The sequence below is a fragment of the Podarcis melisellensis genome, assembly GCF_964234715.1.
Source record: "Podarcis melisellensis genome assembly, chromosome: 16".
Classification (NCBI taxonomy): domain Eukaryota; kingdom Metazoa; phylum Chordata; class Lepidosauria; order Squamata; family Lacertidae; genus Podarcis; species Podarcis melisellensis.
Window position 1 is genome coordinate 28,366,123 of NC_138533.1, and position 17,240 is coordinate 28,383,362.

General features: G+C 44.5%; 1 protein-coding gene across 2 annotated transcripts in view; it reads left to right on the forward strand.

Annotated features, from left to right (window-relative positions):
- PI4KA (phosphatidylinositol 4-kinase alpha) overlaps nucleotides 1-17,240 on the forward strand; it is a 104,054-nt gene that overhangs the window by 19,762 nt on the left and 67,052 nt on the right. For both annotated transcript variants that reach the window (XM_081893170.1, XM_081893169.1), the window contains exons 8-19: nucleotides 1,113-1,261; nucleotides 1,908-1,973; nucleotides 2,888-2,984; nucleotides 4,981-5,172; nucleotides 5,594-5,694; nucleotides 7,585-7,714; nucleotides 9,939-10,068; nucleotides 10,363-10,458; nucleotides 11,003-11,186; nucleotides 13,513-13,616; nucleotides 14,558-14,726; nucleotides 15,146-15,196. In XM_081893170.1, the coding sequence (XP_081749296.1) occupies nucleotides 1,113-1,261; nucleotides 1,908-1,973; nucleotides 2,888-2,984; nucleotides 4,981-5,172; nucleotides 5,594-5,694; nucleotides 7,585-7,714; nucleotides 9,939-10,068; nucleotides 10,363-10,458; nucleotides 11,003-11,186; nucleotides 13,513-13,616; nucleotides 14,558-14,726; nucleotides 15,146-15,196 (1,469 nt within the window). The remainder of the gene's footprint in view (nucleotides 1-1,112; nucleotides 1,262-1,907; nucleotides 1,974-2,887; nucleotides 2,985-4,980; nucleotides 5,173-5,593; nucleotides 5,695-7,584; nucleotides 7,715-9,938; nucleotides 10,069-10,362; nucleotides 10,459-11,002; nucleotides 11,187-13,512; nucleotides 13,617-14,557; nucleotides 14,727-15,145; nucleotides 15,197-17,240) is intronic.

Consider the following 17,240-nt stretch of genomic DNA (forward strand, 5'->3'; position numbering starts at 1 on the left):
ACTGTGGATGCACACTAAACTCTTCCACTGAAGCCAGGGCTGGCTCCAGAGAGTGGCAAAGTTGGGCATTTCCCCAAAGCTAAAAAACATAACAGAGGGCCCACAACCCTTACAGTGCTTCCACTTCCATTTTGCATGGAGTTTCCAAGACGATCATCTGATGCAGAGAAACCACAATTAACGTGTCCTACCTTTTCAAGCTTAGCCCCTGTCAGCACACACACGCAGAGGCTGCTGTGTCGGTGGGCCCCCCAATTCTGGATTAGAATTGACTAGAAAGGTAAAAGTAAATGACCCCTGGACGGTTAAGTCCAGTCAAAGGCAACTATGGGGCTGCGGTGCTCATCTTGCTTTCAGGCTGAGGGAGCCGGTGTTTGCCCACAGATCGCTTTCTGGGTCATGCGGCCAGCAGGACTAAACCTCTTCTGGCGCAACGGAACACCGTGACGGAAACCAGAGCGCACGAAAATGCCGTTTGCCTCCCCGCTGCAGCGGTACCTATTTATCTACTTGCACTGGCGTGCTTTCGAACTGCTAGGTTGGCAGGAGCTGGGACAGAGCAACAGGAGCTCAATCTGTCACGGGGATTCGAACCGCTGACCTTTGATCAGCAAGCCCAAGAGGCTCAGTGGTTTAGATCACAGCACCACCTGCTCCCAATTGACTAGAAACTATGCACTGGTTGAAGGCCAGTAAGTTAGTTTGTTAATACCCCATTACAGCTAGAGATCATGCAGATACTGTCTAGGGTGTTCTTCATCTCATCGTCTTTACCTTTGTATTCTGAATTTGTATTGGAATGTGTGTATATATAGCATGCATATATGAAATTATTTATTTATTGTTTATTGTTGATGCTTTGATTCAATCTCTTTGAGGTGTTTTATAGAAAGCTATTCCTGAATGGAAATAAATAACGTTTCCCCCCTAATGAAGATGCTGCAAATCAGTGGAGCTAGCATAGCCCTGTTCACTTTTTAACCTCAAGTATGATTTGTTTTCTGTGTTCTTTTGATGAATGGGCTACAGACGGCATAGGCAAAGCAGTAATTAAAGAATAACTCCAATGTTTTCTGCCTCTTCTCCCTCCACCTTTAAAAAAAAATAAACAGGGTCCTACCTACCTGATGGGAGTGCGTTAGATCCCGATTATTACTTCTCTACAATCAGTTCCAGCTTCTCGGTCTCGCCTCTCTTTAACGGCATCAGCAACAAAGAGTTTAACATTCCACTGGAAATGCTCCGACAGCTGCTGAACATGGTATGTCACGAGGCACTTAGGCTAGCCTTCAGTAGCCTGCTGCCCTCCAAGATGTTTGGGACTACAGGTCCTATCAGCTGTGCTGGCTGGGGCTGATGGGAGCTGTAGTTCAAAACATCTGGAGGTGCCAGGTTGGCAGGTAAAAAGGTAAAGGGACCCCTGACCATTAGGTCCAGTCATGACCGACTCTGGGGTTGGGGCGCTCATCTCGCTTTATTGGCCGAGGGAGCCGACGTACAGCTTCCGGGTCATGTGGCCAGCATGACTAAGCCACTTCTGGCGAACCAGAACAGCGCACGGAAACGCCATTTACCTTCCCACCGGAGCGGTACCTATTTAGCTACTTGCACTTTGACATGCTTTCGAACTGCTAGGTTGGCAGGAGCAGGGACTGAGCCACGGGAGCTCACCCCGTCGCGGGGATTTGAACCACTGACCTTCTGATCGGCAAGTCCTAGGCTCTGCGGTTTAACCCACAGCGCCACCCGCGTCCCGCCAGGTTGGCAGAGGCTGGTCTAAAAAAATAGCAATGTTGCTAGCATGCCTCTTTGAGCCAGAATGCGCCAGGGCCTAATTTGTGGGTTGAAGAAAGAAACACTTTTAATAACACTGAAAGAATGTCTGGCTTTTGTTTTTGTGCATGTAGGTAAAACAGATTGTTGGGGATTCAGTCCTCCGAAACTTAGATGCCGTTGTCTCTGAGGTTATTGAGGTATGTTAACTTCTTTACCACATTATTATTTTTAAAAGAACTTAGTTTGCTGCTTGCTATTGTGAATTGGATGGGCCTGGTTCTTAGAGTTTAATCAAAAGCTTAATGCCTACAGAGGATTTTCCACACATATTATTAACAAATATATGGGGGGGGGGGCTTCTAAAAATTTGAGGTTATCTATAGTATTAGCAATGTAGAAGTAATGTTTGAACTCTATAGATTAGCATAGGTTACATCAGTGTTCCCCAGCTGTTTTTGGACTACAACTCCCATCATCCCTTGCTAACAAGACCAGTGGTCAGGGATGATGGGAATTGCAGTCCGAAAACAGCTGGAGACCCAAGGTTGGGGAACACTGGGTTACATGATTAATTTATGCCTCATTTAATTCTTTTTTAATATATAAAAATAGTAAAATCTGTTCAGAAAGCAATATATGTGATGGTCATTCATAGGCTTACTTGTGTTTCAACAGTATATTTGTTGTAAATTATTTATAGTATCAGCCGGTGCTTTTTTTTTGTGGCGGAACACAGGAGTACGCACACCCCTAAACATTTTGTGAATCTCTGTACTTTTGTTGATTTACTGTATTTACTTTCCCCGATTTGAACCATAAAATGGTGATTTTTCTTGAGTCAAAATGAGAGTACGCCTAAACATTTTTAAAGGAAAAAAATCACTGGTACCAGCCATATATGTGGTGCTTTATAAAGAATTGGGTTGGGGGCAGGTCTTTGGCCTAAGCTGCTCAGTCAAAGCTCAAGGAAGATGAAGGGAGGAGGGAAGAGGAAACTCAATCATTCTACAGAGATTAATCCTGGAAGAAAGCTTTGGGTGTTCCAATATTGCTCTCCAGATGATTTTTCAAATTGGCTGTACGTAACTACAACTCTCTTTCCGTTTTATAGGAAAATCCCCATGCAGATTTGTTCTACAAAATGTTCAGTGACCCACTTTATGTTGCCCAGTTCAAGATGCTGAGAGACACGTTGTACTATATGAAAGGTGATATTTGAATTGATAAGCTTTTACCCTTGGTGACGAAAGAGAATTGCAAGTATATGAGTTTCATGCTTGACATTGTCGACCGGCTTAAATATAACCAGCTGTGTGAATGAACTGGACTCACACAGTTTCCCTTTTCTTCTTCTTGTGCAGCAGCGAGGAGGAGGTCAGAAAACCTGTGGTTCAACTTTTAAACAAACTTCAGTTTCCTATTATACCTAAACTTAGGAAACGGGGGGTTGTTTAAACTAGGGTGGATATGGCCCTCCAGATTTTGCTGAACTCCAGCTTGTGTCATCCTTGACCATCAGCTAAGCCATCTGGGGCTGTTGTTAGTTGAAGACCAACAATATCTGGTGGGACATGTGCTTCCCACCCTTGGTTTCAAATGTAGTTTGTTAGAACAAGCCAGAATAAAGCTGGTGTCCTGAACCACAGTTTAAATAATCCTTAGTTCCCTGAATTTGGACATAATGAGGAACTAAGCCATGAGCTCAGGTTCAGGCTACATGTTGAGCCTAACCATGCCTTAGCACAGCAAAGCAGAACAAGCAGAGGAGGCAGATTTTGTGATGAACTATAGTTTGACGTGTGAACCAGGCCCCTGCCAAGCCAAGCATCTCCAGTGCTCTAAATATCTAAAAATTAAATTACTATCATTCAAAATATATTACTGTAAGCTAAAAATAACTTTGCTGCTTTATATAAAAACCTCTGGTGCCTTATGGTATTCCTTCTAAGTGTGTATATGCTTATTTGTCTTTATGTTTAAGACTTTTAAATAATACACTTTTCCACAAAGCCTTTCCTTTAGTTCTTATTCTGTGTACTATTTCTTGTCAGTTAACTTCAGTCCTCATCATTCAGTACTAATCTCTGTCCCAGGGAAAGGGACCTTGTGGCATTCCAGATGTTGTTACACTCCCAGCATGGCCAGTGATAATATGAGTTGTAGTCCACAATTTTAGGAGGACTACAGGTTTGCCACCCTGTTCTTTTAATTCCTTCAATTTTTCTCTTTCCATTTTTCTTAGGCTTCAAAACTCTTGAGAATCGCTGCTCTATAGCATGCAAATGTCTTTAGGGTGAATGATGGTGCAAAAAGGAATAGTTTAAGTAAGGCGTCAGCAAAATTTTTCAGCAGGGGGCCGGTCCACTGTCCCTCAGATCTTGTGGGGGGCCGGAATATATATTTTTTTGGGAAATGAACAAATTCCTATGCCCCACAAATAACCCAGAGATGCACTTTAAATAAAAGCACACATTCTACTCATGTAAAAACACACTGATTCCCGGACTGTCCACGGGCCGGATTTAGAAGGCAATTGGGCCACATCCGGCCCCCGGGCCTTAGGTTGCCTACTCATGGTTTAAGTCCTCAGGAATAGACTAGGTAGCGAGACTGTGAATTGACTGGTGCCTTACACTTTGAAATAAGTTTGTTTTAGAAAAGTGCTGTCGTGTTTCACCAGTGTCAGGGAACTGCCATCGGAGCTAGAGGCGGAGGCAAGGCTCCAAAGCGGTGCTGGAGAAGGGCCCAGCAGGGAGAGAGGCAGCTCATCGGCTGGGGAAGGAAATCAGCGTAATACCAGGGATAAAGGGGGGCAGATGGGGGAATCGGTGAGGGGGTTCCAGGACTCCTCGCCGGAGACCAGCGGGGAGAGCACGGTTCCTCCGCTGCCCACACCCACCCTGCGCAGAAGACTTCCGCGCAGGGAGAGTAGGCGGAGACTTGGCGTCAAAGAACTTCTTTGCTGGAAGAGGTTCAAAAAACGCCCAGTGATGGATTCTGCCAGCGACTGAAACAGCCACGAAGTGAAGGGCTGTCCAGCCAGGAAAGGTTTAACCAGGCTACCTAGCCAGGAGTGGTGGCAACTTACGCACGAGCAACCCCTATAACCATTACAACCAGCTTTTAGCTTTTGTTGCTCCTTTCAGTTTAGAGGTGACCACTGTAAGAATCTAAGCTCCCCCTCCGCTCTCTTTACCTTCTCAGATCTCCCAACCTCGTTTGTGAAGGAAATTCACGATTTTGTGCTGGAACAGTTCAACAGCAGCCAGTCGGAGCTCCAGAAACTCCTTCACGACGTAGACAGATTACACAATGAGCTGAACCCTCTGAAGCTACGTTGCCAAGCTAACGCTGCTTGTGTGGATCTCATGGTGTGGGCTGTGAAGGATGAGCAAGGTGTCTTGAAGCATATTTTTTTAAAAATATATATTTTAAAAGTTTCTGGCAAAATAGCTTGCGCTATTTTTGGTAGGCTGCATTTACCCCCCCCCAAAAAAACCACACACCCCAACCCTGCATGACATTTTGTAAAGAGCTTTTAATCCAAGTTTTGGGGTGGATGGGGCGTTGGTGGGAAATCTCCACAAAATTCATTATCTAGCACTTTCCCCCAGTTTGCCTGAAAGGCTCCTTGGGTGTCTTTTGAAACACGCAATTCAGTTGGCCTTTTCCCCCAAGAGAAAGCTAGTAATTAATCATTCATTCTTCCAATGCGGACTTCATAAAAGTCGCAGCTGTCAAAAGAAAAGAAAAGAAAAGAAATTATTCTTAGATGGCCAAGCATGCTTTTATATCCTTTTGTTCTTTTGCAAATAAGGTGCAGAAAACCTGTGCATTAAACTGTCGGAGAAACTGCAGTCCAAGACTTCCAGCAAAGTAATCATTGCTCACTTGCCTCTTCTGATTTGCTGCTTACAGGTATGCTAGTAATTTTGAAATGATTATGTAAGTATGGTGTAAGCTCTATTTCCACCACCAGGATTGGGAACTTGTGACCTTCCCACATGTTACTGAGACTACAGTTCCCATCACCCCCCCATACCACATGCCCAATGGTCAGGGATGATGGGAGTTGTAGTCCAACAGCACCTGGAGGGTCCTAGGTTCCCCATCCCTGGTATAGACACTGGACTGCTTCAGACACAATAGCCAAACTCCTTCCAGATAAATTATTCAGTGGTGGTAATAATAATAATAATAATAATAATAATAATAATAATAATAATAATAAATTTTATTTATATCACGCCCTCCCCAGCCGAAGCCAGACTCAGGGCGGCTAACAACAATAAAATACTGCAACGTTCTAAAAACATTTCATTATAAAAATGAATTAAAATCAAATTGATGGCAACCATAAGCTTAAGTTCTGTAAAGATTGCCAAAGGAGGGAGTCAGGCTGCGCCCTGACCAAAGGCCTGGTGGAACAGCTCTGTCTTGCAGGCCCTGCAGAAAGATGTCAAATCCCGCAGGGCCCTAGTCTCTTGTGACAGAGCGTTCCACTAGATTGGAGCTGTAGCCGAAAAAGCCCTGGCTCTAGTTGAGGCCAGCCTAACCTCTCTGCGGCCTGAGACCTTCAAGATGTTTTTATTTGAAGACCGTAAGTTCCTCTGTGGGACATACCAGGAGAGGCGGTCCCGTAGGTACAAGGGTCCTAAGCCGTATAGGATACAGTGCTGAGATTCTTCTGTACATAATGATGTTTCTTTATAGTACCCCTGCATTGCAGTGACCCTCACTTTTAAGGTCAGGGAACAGATGTGTGGAATTTTGCACACATTTGTCAGTGTCACATGGTTGCACGCCGCCTTCTGCTGTGCAATATTAGAACACCACTTAGAAATGTTAACGATTAAACAGCATTTGATAAAGCCGTGAGCTGTCAAGACATAATTCAAGGTGTTAGTACTAGCGTATGAAACCCAAAATGGCTTGGGACCCAGGTACCTAAAAGAGTGCCTTCCCCAATACAGTGGTACCTTGGTTCTCGAACGTAATCCGTTCTGGGAGTCCGTTCAACTCCTGAAACCGTTCGGAAACCAAGGCACAGCTTCCGATTGGCTGCAGGAGCTTCCTGCACTCAAACAGAAGCCGCATTGGACGTTTGGCTTCTGAAAAATGTTCACAAACTGGAACACTTCCGGGGTTGCGGCGTTTAGGAGCCCATTTGTTTGGGAGCCAAGCCATTCGAGTACTGAGATACCACTGTATCTTAGATGCCCCTATCAGAATTTGATACCTTGGGTGTGCCACCACTGCAGGCTGCCTGCTTGGTGCCGACCAGTGGCAGGGCCTTCTTGGTAGTGATGCCCTGTTTGTGGAGTGCCCTCCTCGGCAAGGTGCCCTATTATTGACTTTTAGAATGATTTTTTAAAAAGAAAATACCTGTTCAACCAAGCATTTGTTGAGTGAAAAATATTGTTCATGGCAACCCTGAAATCACTAGCTGAGGAGACCATTCTTAGGATTCTAAAATTACAGTGGTACCTCGGGTTAAGTACTTAATTCGTTCTGGAGGTCCGTTCTTAACCTGAAGCACCACTTTATCTAATGGGGCCTCCTGCTGCTGCAGCGCCACCGGAGCACGATTTCTATTCTCATCCTGAAGCAAAGTTCTTAACCCGAGGTAATATTTCTGGGTTAGCGGAGTCTGTAACCTGAAGCGTATGTAACCTGAGGTACCACTGTATTATTGTTGCTGATGTGCTTGCTAAACTGGGCTCCTCTGGGAGGAAGGGTGGGATATAAACTGAACGAATAACTCTCAATTGAACTATTAACTAAATAATACAAATATCTTTCTCTTAGGGTCTAGGCCGCTTGTGTGAGCGTTTTCCTGTGGTGGTTCACTCGGTCACTCCATCCTTGAGAGACTTTCTCGTGATCCCTTCTCCAGTCCTGGTGAAACTTTACAAGTACCACAACCAATATAATACTGGTATTATGTTTTTTTTATCGCGGTATGGCCTCTTTTGTGATAAGCTGATCTAATTTGTTGTGTCTGTCTGCCTCTCTTTATTGTGACATGTCTTGATAGTGCTAGTCGAAGTTACATTGATGAATATCCTAACTGCGTTTTTATCCAGCCTTTCATTCATGGAACTGCCGGCATATATGGTGTTCCCTCTTCCCATTTGTCCTTGCAGAAACTATGCGGGAAAAGTTAATCTGAGAGGTGGTGGCTGGCCCATTCACGACTGAGCTGGGATTTTTTTAACTTGAGTGCCTTCGGTTCTCCTTCAAAACCCTCTATCCCAAGGGGTGCCAACCTTTTTGAGCCCATGGGAAATTTGGAATGCTGAGAGAGTTTTCTGGGCATCGCCACCATTTGTGTTCTCCCCACCCCCAGAAAAAATATTTTTTATTTTTAACACAGAGGCTTTTCTGTAAGGTTTGGATAAAGGTTGGATCCAGGAGAATTAGGACATTTGCTTAAATTTGCAAGGGGTCTGCAAATAACCCCCACAATGAAGTTAAATCTTCATTTGGCAGCTCACAAAGTAAAAATCACAGGTCCAGTGCTTGCCAGCACCACAGACATAGATCCAAGGCATGGACCTTGGTTAATTTTACATTGGCTGGTGGTTTTGTCATTATTCTATCTCTGAACATATCTGTGGGCACAAAGGCACTTTGATTTGATAGTGGCTTGTGGGACTCCCTTCTTTAAAAAAAACAACACATTTTTGGATCATAGAATTGGAAGGGAGGCCTGAGAATCATCTGGTCCAACCTCCAGCAATGCAAGAGGAATAGATGTGTGTTTGAAGATGGGAGGCCGCACATGAATTGCATTAAACATTCATCATAATTTTAACTGTATTTCCATTGCTTCTTTTAATATACAGTCATAGGTAAAGGTAAAGGGACCCCTGACCATTAGGTCCAGTCATGGCCGACTCTGGGGTTGCGGCCCTCATCTCGCTTTATTGGCCGAGAGAGCCAGCGTACAGCTTCCAGGTCATGTGGCCAGCATGACTAAGCTGCTTCTGGCAAACCAGAGCAGCGCACGGAAACACCGTCTACCTTCCCGCCGGAGTGGTACCTATTTATCTACTTGCAGTTTGATGTGCTTTTGAACTGCTAGGTTGGCAGAAGCAGGGACCGAGCAATGGGAGCTCACCCCGTCGCGGGGATTCGAACCACCGACCTTCTGATCGGCAAGTCCTAGGCTCTGTGGTTTAACCCACAGCGCCAACCATGTCCCTTGATATACAGTCATACCTCGGGATAAATACGCTTCAGGATAAGTATTTTCGGGTTGCGCTCCGTGGCGACCCGGAAGTAATGGAGCACGTTACTTCTGGGTTTCGCCGCATGCGCAGACGGTCAAAATGACGTATGCGCGGAAGCAGTGAAACGCGACCCCACACACACACAGTTGCATCTTACGTTCTGTTCGGGATGAGAACGGGATTCTATAATGGATCCCGTTCGCATCCTGAGGTACCACTGTATATATTCTTAAAATAAAGCACAATACCGTGGTACCTCGGGTTAAGTACTTTATTTGTTCCGGAGGTCCGTACTTAACTTGAAACTGTTCTTTACCTGAAGCACCACTTTAGCTAATGGGGCCTCCCGCTGCCGCCATGCCGCCGGAGTGTGATTTTTGTTCTCATCCTGAAGCAAAGTTCTTAACCTGAAGCACTTTCTGGGTTAGCGGAGTCTGTAACCTGAAGCGTATGTAACCTGAAGCGTATGTAACCCGAGGTACCACTGTATATGCAATCCTCTGGGATAGCTTAGTCAACAGAGCACGAGACTCTTAATCTCAGGGATGTGAGTTCGAGCCCCACGTTGGGCGAAAGATTCCTTCATTGCAAAGGGTTGGACTACATGACTAGTGGCTCCATCCGACTCTACAATTCTATGATATAGGAGAAAAATAAGAAGCAATTAAAATAGAATTAGAAACTTGACAGCATCTAGCACAGTGTGTTACGGTTGCTACAACAAGCAGAAAGATCAATCAGTGGTCTGCCAAGACGCTCAGTCGTTTTCAAGTAGGGGGGAAAAAGTTTGGGAACTGCTGGCTTAGGGAAACCTTTCGATCCATAGCTGCCTTTCATAATTAACTCGGAAGTCGCCGTTCTACAGACACACACCAAAGCTCCATTAAAGCATTTTCTCGTATCCTTTTGTTGTTGTTGTTTTGTTAGGAGGCAATGACATCAAGATCAGCATAACAAATGAGCATGCCGAGTCCACTGTAAGTGTAATGTCTGGCAAGAAGAGTCAGACCTCCATGTATGAACAACTGCGGGATATTGCAATCGATAACATCTGCAGGTATGAACTGGGTTTTAGACATAGATTTGTCTTCCAGACATGGTCAGAAAGCAGATTCTGTTGTGAAGAGTGGCTGGGGAAACCCAGCCAGATGGGCGGGGTATAAATAATAAATTGTTGTTGTTGTTGTTAATTAATTAATAAATAATAATAAGTGAAGTATAGATTTTGAGAGAGTTATTTGGGCCTGCTAATTTGCGGGGAGGGGGCCAGACTTTGGCGTTAAATGGGGTCCACTTTTCTGTTTTATTACACCCCAAATACATTCTGGCTTATGTTCACCGCTTCTTGCAGGTGTCTGAAAGCTGGGTTGACGATAGACTCGGTAATTGTTGAAGCCTTCTTAGCCAGTTTGTCAAACCGCCTGTACATCTCGCAGGAGAGTGACAAGTAAGTTGTTTGTGTGCAATTTGGCTACTCTTTCCCCTAGCATTGCCTTAAAAGGTGCAGAAATTTCTTACACATGCGCCTGTGTCTTTGTAAAGCCCGATGAACTGAATCTGGCACATCTTACGAGCTTCTGCAAGAGATCTGCAACTTGTGCACGTCAGGCATAATAACTTCATCGTTAGGCATTTACAGTGGTACCTCGCAAGACGAATGCCTCGTAAGACGAAAAACTCGCAAGACGAAAGAGTTTTTCGTTTTTTGAGTTGCTTCGCAAGACGAATTTCCCTATGGGCTTGCTTCACAAGACGAAAACGTCTTGCAAGTTTGTTTCCTTTTTCTTAAAACCGTTAATACCCAGGGAAACGGTGCTTTGCAAGACGAAAAATTCGCAAGACGAAAAAACTCGCAGAACGAATTAATTTCGTCTTGCGAGGTACCACTGTATTTTTTTCTTCCTTAATTTGCCTTTTTAGATCACCAGTAGGGGGAGGAGACATGCATTTCTGACGGTGATGCAAACACATTTTTTACTGGTCTGTTTTAGGGAGGCCCATCTGATTCCAGACCACACAATACGTGCATTGGGGCACATTGCAGTAGCCCTGAGGGACACGCCAAAGGTGATGGAGCCGATTCTTCAGATCCTGCAGCAGAAGTTCTGCCAGCCGCCTTCTCCTCTCGATGTGCTCATCATTGACCAACTGGGATGCTTAGTTATCACTGGAAATGTAAGAAGATACGAACTGGCTGGGGAGCTGTCAATGGCAGCTGATGCATGGATGCTTCTGGGTAGCCTGTTGCTTGAGCATTATTTAACCCAAATTATTTGCAAGGAGACTAGATGACGTTGGCTATTTAAGGAGCATTCATTCACATTTGTGGGGAGATTAGATGATGTTGCATCAAAACCAGTGTTACCCCACCCTCTCCATTGCATTTTTTCAGGGGGAAGTGAGTTTGCTGTTCAAGAGCGCCAGATCCACTATAATTGCACAACCTGAATTTGCTAGTGGGTGATTGAATCACACCCCAAAATTGCAAAAGCGTGACAGCGCCTGTAGTCTGTTGCTCTGGGGGTTCAATGTCCTTTGTGACTGAAAGCTCACAAAACCCTGTTTTATAAATGCTGCAGCTGCATTTATTTTGTGTGCTTTGTTTGGGTCGCTCCTTTCTGAACAGGATCTCTCTTCTCACCTACCAGAGATATTGTAAAAGGGAGTCAAATCCAACTAACTCCTAGTCAGTGTAGACCAATTGAAATTAACAGACCTAAGATAGATAGGTTCATTAATTTCAATGGGTCTTTTCAGATTAGGACAATGTTTTTATGTAGCTTTTGGTTTTATGTCCCATTTTGTATTTATCTTTTTGTAAACCACTTGTGAATCCTCTTACAATCAAGAGGTGCCTAAATTTTATGAAATCAATTCATTAATTATTGTAAATTGTGTTTTACTTACTTACTGCAAGCCACCCAGAGAACATTTTATGTTATGGGGTATCATAAAAAGGTAAAGGTAAAGGGACCCCTGACCATTAGGTCCAGTAGTGGCCGATTCTGGGGTTGCAGTGCTCATTTCGCCTTATTGGCCAAGGGAGCCGGCGTACAGCTTCCAGGTCATGTGGCCAGCATGGCTAAGCCGCTTCTGGCGAACCAGAGCAGTGCACGGAAACGCCGTTTACCTTCCCGCCGGAGTGGTACCTATTTATCTACTTCACTTTGACATGCTTTCGAACTGCTAGGTTGTCAGGAGCAGGAACTGAGCAACGGGAGCTCACCCCATCACAGGGATTTGAACCCACAGCGACACCCCATCCCTCTATGGGGCAGCATACAAATGCCAAAAAGGATAAAAATTAGAATGGGAGCTGTCTCCCTACCCTGTTTTGGCAGGTTGGGCCCATTGGGTCCTGGGCGAGGCCTTTTGAACCTTGATTGTACACACAGGGTCATGTGATGGGTGGCGACAGGTGATGGGAACCTGGGTATCGGTGCCAGGGATAGGCTACAGAAGGACAGATAACGGGGCAGGAGAAAGAAACTAGGTGATCCAAGGAAAAGCCGGTGTTATTTTGTAATCCTTGCAGAGAATTGGTGGGAATTAGTGGTGCTTATAGGGACGTGGGTGGCGCTGTAGGTTAAACCACAGAGCCTAGGACTTGCCAATCAGAAGGTCAGCGGTTCGAATCCCTGCGACGGGGTGAGCTCCCTTTGCTCGGTCCCTGCTCCTGCCAACCTAGCAGTTCAAAAGCATGTCAGTGCAAGTAGATAAATAGGTACTGCTCCGGCAGGAAGGTAAACGGATTTCCGTTCGCTGCTCTGGTTTGCTAGAAGCGGCTTAGTCATGCTGGCCACATGGCTGTACGCCGGCTCCCTCGTCCAATAAAGCGAGATGAGCGCCGCAACCCCAGAGTCGGCCACGACTGGACCTAATGGTCAGGGGTCCCTTTACCCTTTAGTGGTGCTTATTTCTTCCCCTACCCACCAATTTCCCCTTGCAATTCCCCTACCCCTGCAACAGTTTTAAGTGGTTCAGTCCCACAGCTAAGCTGCAGAAGTAGAAGTGAGCCTAGCTTTGGGGGGCAGGGGGTGGAGCAGCACTTGTAGGGAGAAGCAGTGAACTCGCGAGCTTTCCCTGCAAGTACATTCACCTTTTATTCCCACCGTCTTGACGGACACACGGTTGAGCTCTCATGTTTGCTAATGCAATGTCTAGTTCTGCCCAAAGTTTTTGGAACGCTGGCTGTTCAGGACATGAATAGCTCCAGCCGCAGCAGGAGACTTGGAGTCCTTTGCATCTAGGAGCAGACCTGATGGCCTGTATCCCCCCAAGTCCCTCCTCTCTGTGAAGAGCAATGAGGGATTAAAGAGGCCACACTCTGGCCCACAACCTTGTGCTTCCTCTGAGTGCTCTGTCTCTGTGTGTTTTGATACAGTGTTCAAAATTAATTAGTTGTGCCAAAGTTCTTTGCCTTGCTGTTTGTGAAGGTTTTGGATTTTTGTTGTTGTTGTTCTGTACTTGGTGCTAATTTTATATTTTTATTTCCATTCAGCAATATATTTACCAGGAGGTATGGAATCTGTTTCAGCAGATCAGTGTTAAAGCTAGCTCAATTGTATACTCTGCAACAAAAGACTACAAGGATCATGGATATAGGTAATCTTTATTATGCTTGCTGGCTCATTGGAATTTTTTTTTTAAAAGGAAGCATTATTGTCTCATTAATGTCTGTGGATTCCTCCCAAAGGCATTGGTGTTTAATTTTCCTATCTAGCAGCTGACACGTCTATTAGTCCTACTCAGAGGAGACCACTGAGATTAATGGATGTGACTGAGATTGATTAATTTTAACGGTTCCACACCAAGTATAACTTAGTCGGATGCAACTTTTATGTGGTAAAGCAGGTTTATCCAATATGGTGCCTTCCAGATGTTGTTGGACTACAACTCCCATTAGCCTCAGCCAGCATGGTCTGTAGCCAGGGATCATGGGAGTTGTAGTCCAGGAGCATCTGGAGGGCATCATGTTGGCTAACCCTGCGGCAAGGCATCAGATTCTAGCTGATCTGTGAATACACAGTATTCTTATGGTTCATTCTTACAACATTCTTGTTTGTTTATTATTATTTACTTATGAATCCAAATTTATTGTAGCCTGTCCATCCTCCCAAAGGACCAAGGGCTACAAACACAAAAAGTTAAAACAGTACAATTAAAAATAACATCTAAAACATAGAACATCTAGCTCAGTGCTTTCCTTGACCTCTGTCTCTTCCCACTTCTGCTGTGGATGAAAAAGGGAACTACAGTGGTACCTCGGGTTAAGTACTTAATTCGTTCCGGAGGTCTGTACTTAACCTGAAACTGTTCTTAACCTGAAGCACCACTTTAGCTAATGGGGCCTCCTGCTGCTGCCGCGCTGCCGGAGCACAATTTCTGTTCTCATCCTGAAGCAAAGTTCTTAACCCGAGGTAGTATTTCTGGGATAGCGGAGTCTGTAACCTGAAGCATATGTAACCCGAGGTACCACTGTATTTAATCAATGGGCTGATTCTCTTACTGATTCTGCCTTTTTCCGTCACCCCCCTTCCCGCCAGGCACTGTTCCTTAGCTGTTATTAATGCCCTCGCAAACATAGCTGCAAACATCCAAGATGAACACCTTGTGGACGAATTGCTGATGAACTTGCTGGAACTGTTCGTACAACTCGGGCTGGAAGGGAAGAGAGCCAGTGAGAGGGCAAGTGAAAAAGGCCCAGCGCTAAAGGTAGGGTGCGAAATGAAGCTTCTTGCAGCTGTTCAGAATAGAAGCTATTAGCTCTAAATGCAGTCAGAATCGGCCATACAGTACTGGGCTGACTTGGTGTAGGCTGTTTTGTATGCTCTTAAGTGGGACAGAGCTGTCTCATTAACCATAGGCATGCTGTTTTACTGGGTCAAGCCATTTTGTTTGCTTTAGAAGCTAAAGCAGCTTAAACAGCTCTTACTACCAGTAACTAATTTCATTACAAGGGGAAATGAGATCTGATTGAGCAGCCAGCGGCTTCCTTGAATGCCCATGTGCCAGCCTCTACTCACGACCTTGCAGTTGCTTTTCTATCATTGTTACAGGAATTTCTGTTTTTTCCCCTGCAGCTTTTCTGACATCTCTTCCCCTCTCCCCCTTTTTTCTTTTTTCTTCCTTAGGCATCTAGCAGTGCAGGGAACCTGGGAGTTCTGATTCCTGTTATTGCTGTGGTGAGTGTTTTAAACCCAGGTCATTTACTTTTTGGAGCAGGGCACTGTGCTTGGAAGCTGGATATTTTGGGGAAATCTGAACGGAGAAATATGTAAAATGATGATTGACCCTCCCACCCCCTTGCTAAAAGTACAAGACAGTGATCATCTGTTTAAGAACATGATTTCATTGAAACTTGTGAAACTGTTTAATATAGTTCTGTCTTGTGAACTGAAAAAAAATATAAAGTGTGTGTGTGTGTGTTGGCTTACTGATCCCAGGATATTTCTGTTAACAATAGGTGTGCTTTTTTAATTGCCGCTGTTAATAATCGTTCCCATCCATACTTTCTGCATTTCATTTCCTTCTAAAGTCATTGTTTACCATTCTTCCCCCATTTTTGTGTATATACAGTCGTACCTTGGTTTTTGAACAGCTTAGTTCTCAAACGTTTTGGCTCCCGAATGTCACAAACCTGGAAGTGAGTGTTCCGGTTTGCAAAATTTCTTTGGAACCCGAACGTCCGACGTGGCTTCTGCAGCTTCCGATTGGCTGCAGGAGCTTCCTATAGCCAATCAGAAGCCACACCTTGGTTTTTGAACATTTTGGAAGTCAAATGGACTTCCGGAATGGATTCCATTCGACTTCCAAGGTATGACTCTGTGTGTGTGTGTGTGTGTGTGTGTGTGTGTGTGTGTGTGTACTCATGCATCTGATGTAGTGTATTGCAGTCCACAAAAACTTATGCTATAATGGGTTTGTTAGTCTTTAAGATGGGTGGGGAACCTATGGGTCTCTAGATCTTGCTGGGCTACATCTTCCATCATTCCTGAACACTCACCTTGCTAACTGGAGCTGATGGGAATTGGACCCAATTTAAATTGCCGCAAAACCTAGTTGGTTTAGAATCATTCCCTCTACAGTGGTACCTCGGGTTACATACGCTTCAGGTTACAGACTCTGCTAACCCAGAAATATTACCTCAGGTTAAGAACTTTGCTTCAGGATGAGAACAGAAATTGTGCTCTGGCGGCGCGGCGGCAGCGGGAGGCCCCATTAGCTAAAGTGGTGCTTCAGGTTAAGAATAGTTTCAGGTTAAGAACGGACCTTCGGAACGAATTAAGTACTTAACCTGAGGTACCACTGTATTTCCAAAGTTGAGGCGGTGAGTGTTGCTGCCTATGTTGCCAAAAGGGAGCCACCCATCTGATTTGATTTCATATTTATATTCCACTAATCCAACAGCAGTGTCAAGCTCAAAATGGCTCACAATAATAGCAATAGCGTTGAAGATGGCTCAATATGATCACATAGCATTCACAAGAGGGGAGGTACCAGCAGCCTTGGGGAGTACAAAAACAAACAAACCACTTTATTATTTTTTTTCCGTAAATTTTTATTAAGCGTTTCAAAATAGAAAAAGAGAACAGAAAACAGATCACTACAAAGTTAAAACAGAAAAAGGAAAAAGAAAAATATACACAGATAACAATACATCAAATAGATATTTTTACGTCACTTCTTTCGCATAGTTGTTTCTTTCAAGACTTCCTTCAGCTAAATCGCAAGTCATTCGTAGCCAGAAGTAATGTCCGCGTTTCTTCATTTATATTGTCATTATGTCTACTCTTACTCTCTATTTTCTTTGCACAATAACCTCTGGTCTGTTACAGTACCTCTTTAAATCCCTTGAGCGTTATTTTTCCATCACTGACATATTCCAAGTAATCTACATATTTCCCCCAGTCGCTGATAAATACCTGGTCCTTTAAATATCTAATTCTCCCCGTTAACTTATCAAGCTCAGCATATTCCGATAATTTGCATCTCCACTCCTCCACCGTCGGGGTTTCTTGTTGTTTCCACCTTTGCGCTATTACAACCCTTGCTGCCGTAACCGCAAAAAACCACTTTAGGAGGGAAAAAAATCTCTGAGGGGAGAACTTTCCGAAAAGCAGCCCAGTGAGTAGTGAGCATTCTCAGTGGCTGTGGAATGCTTCCTGCTTCTTGGGGAGAAAATTGGGGAGAAAATTGGGACAGGTGTGTGGAATGGGGTGGTTGGTA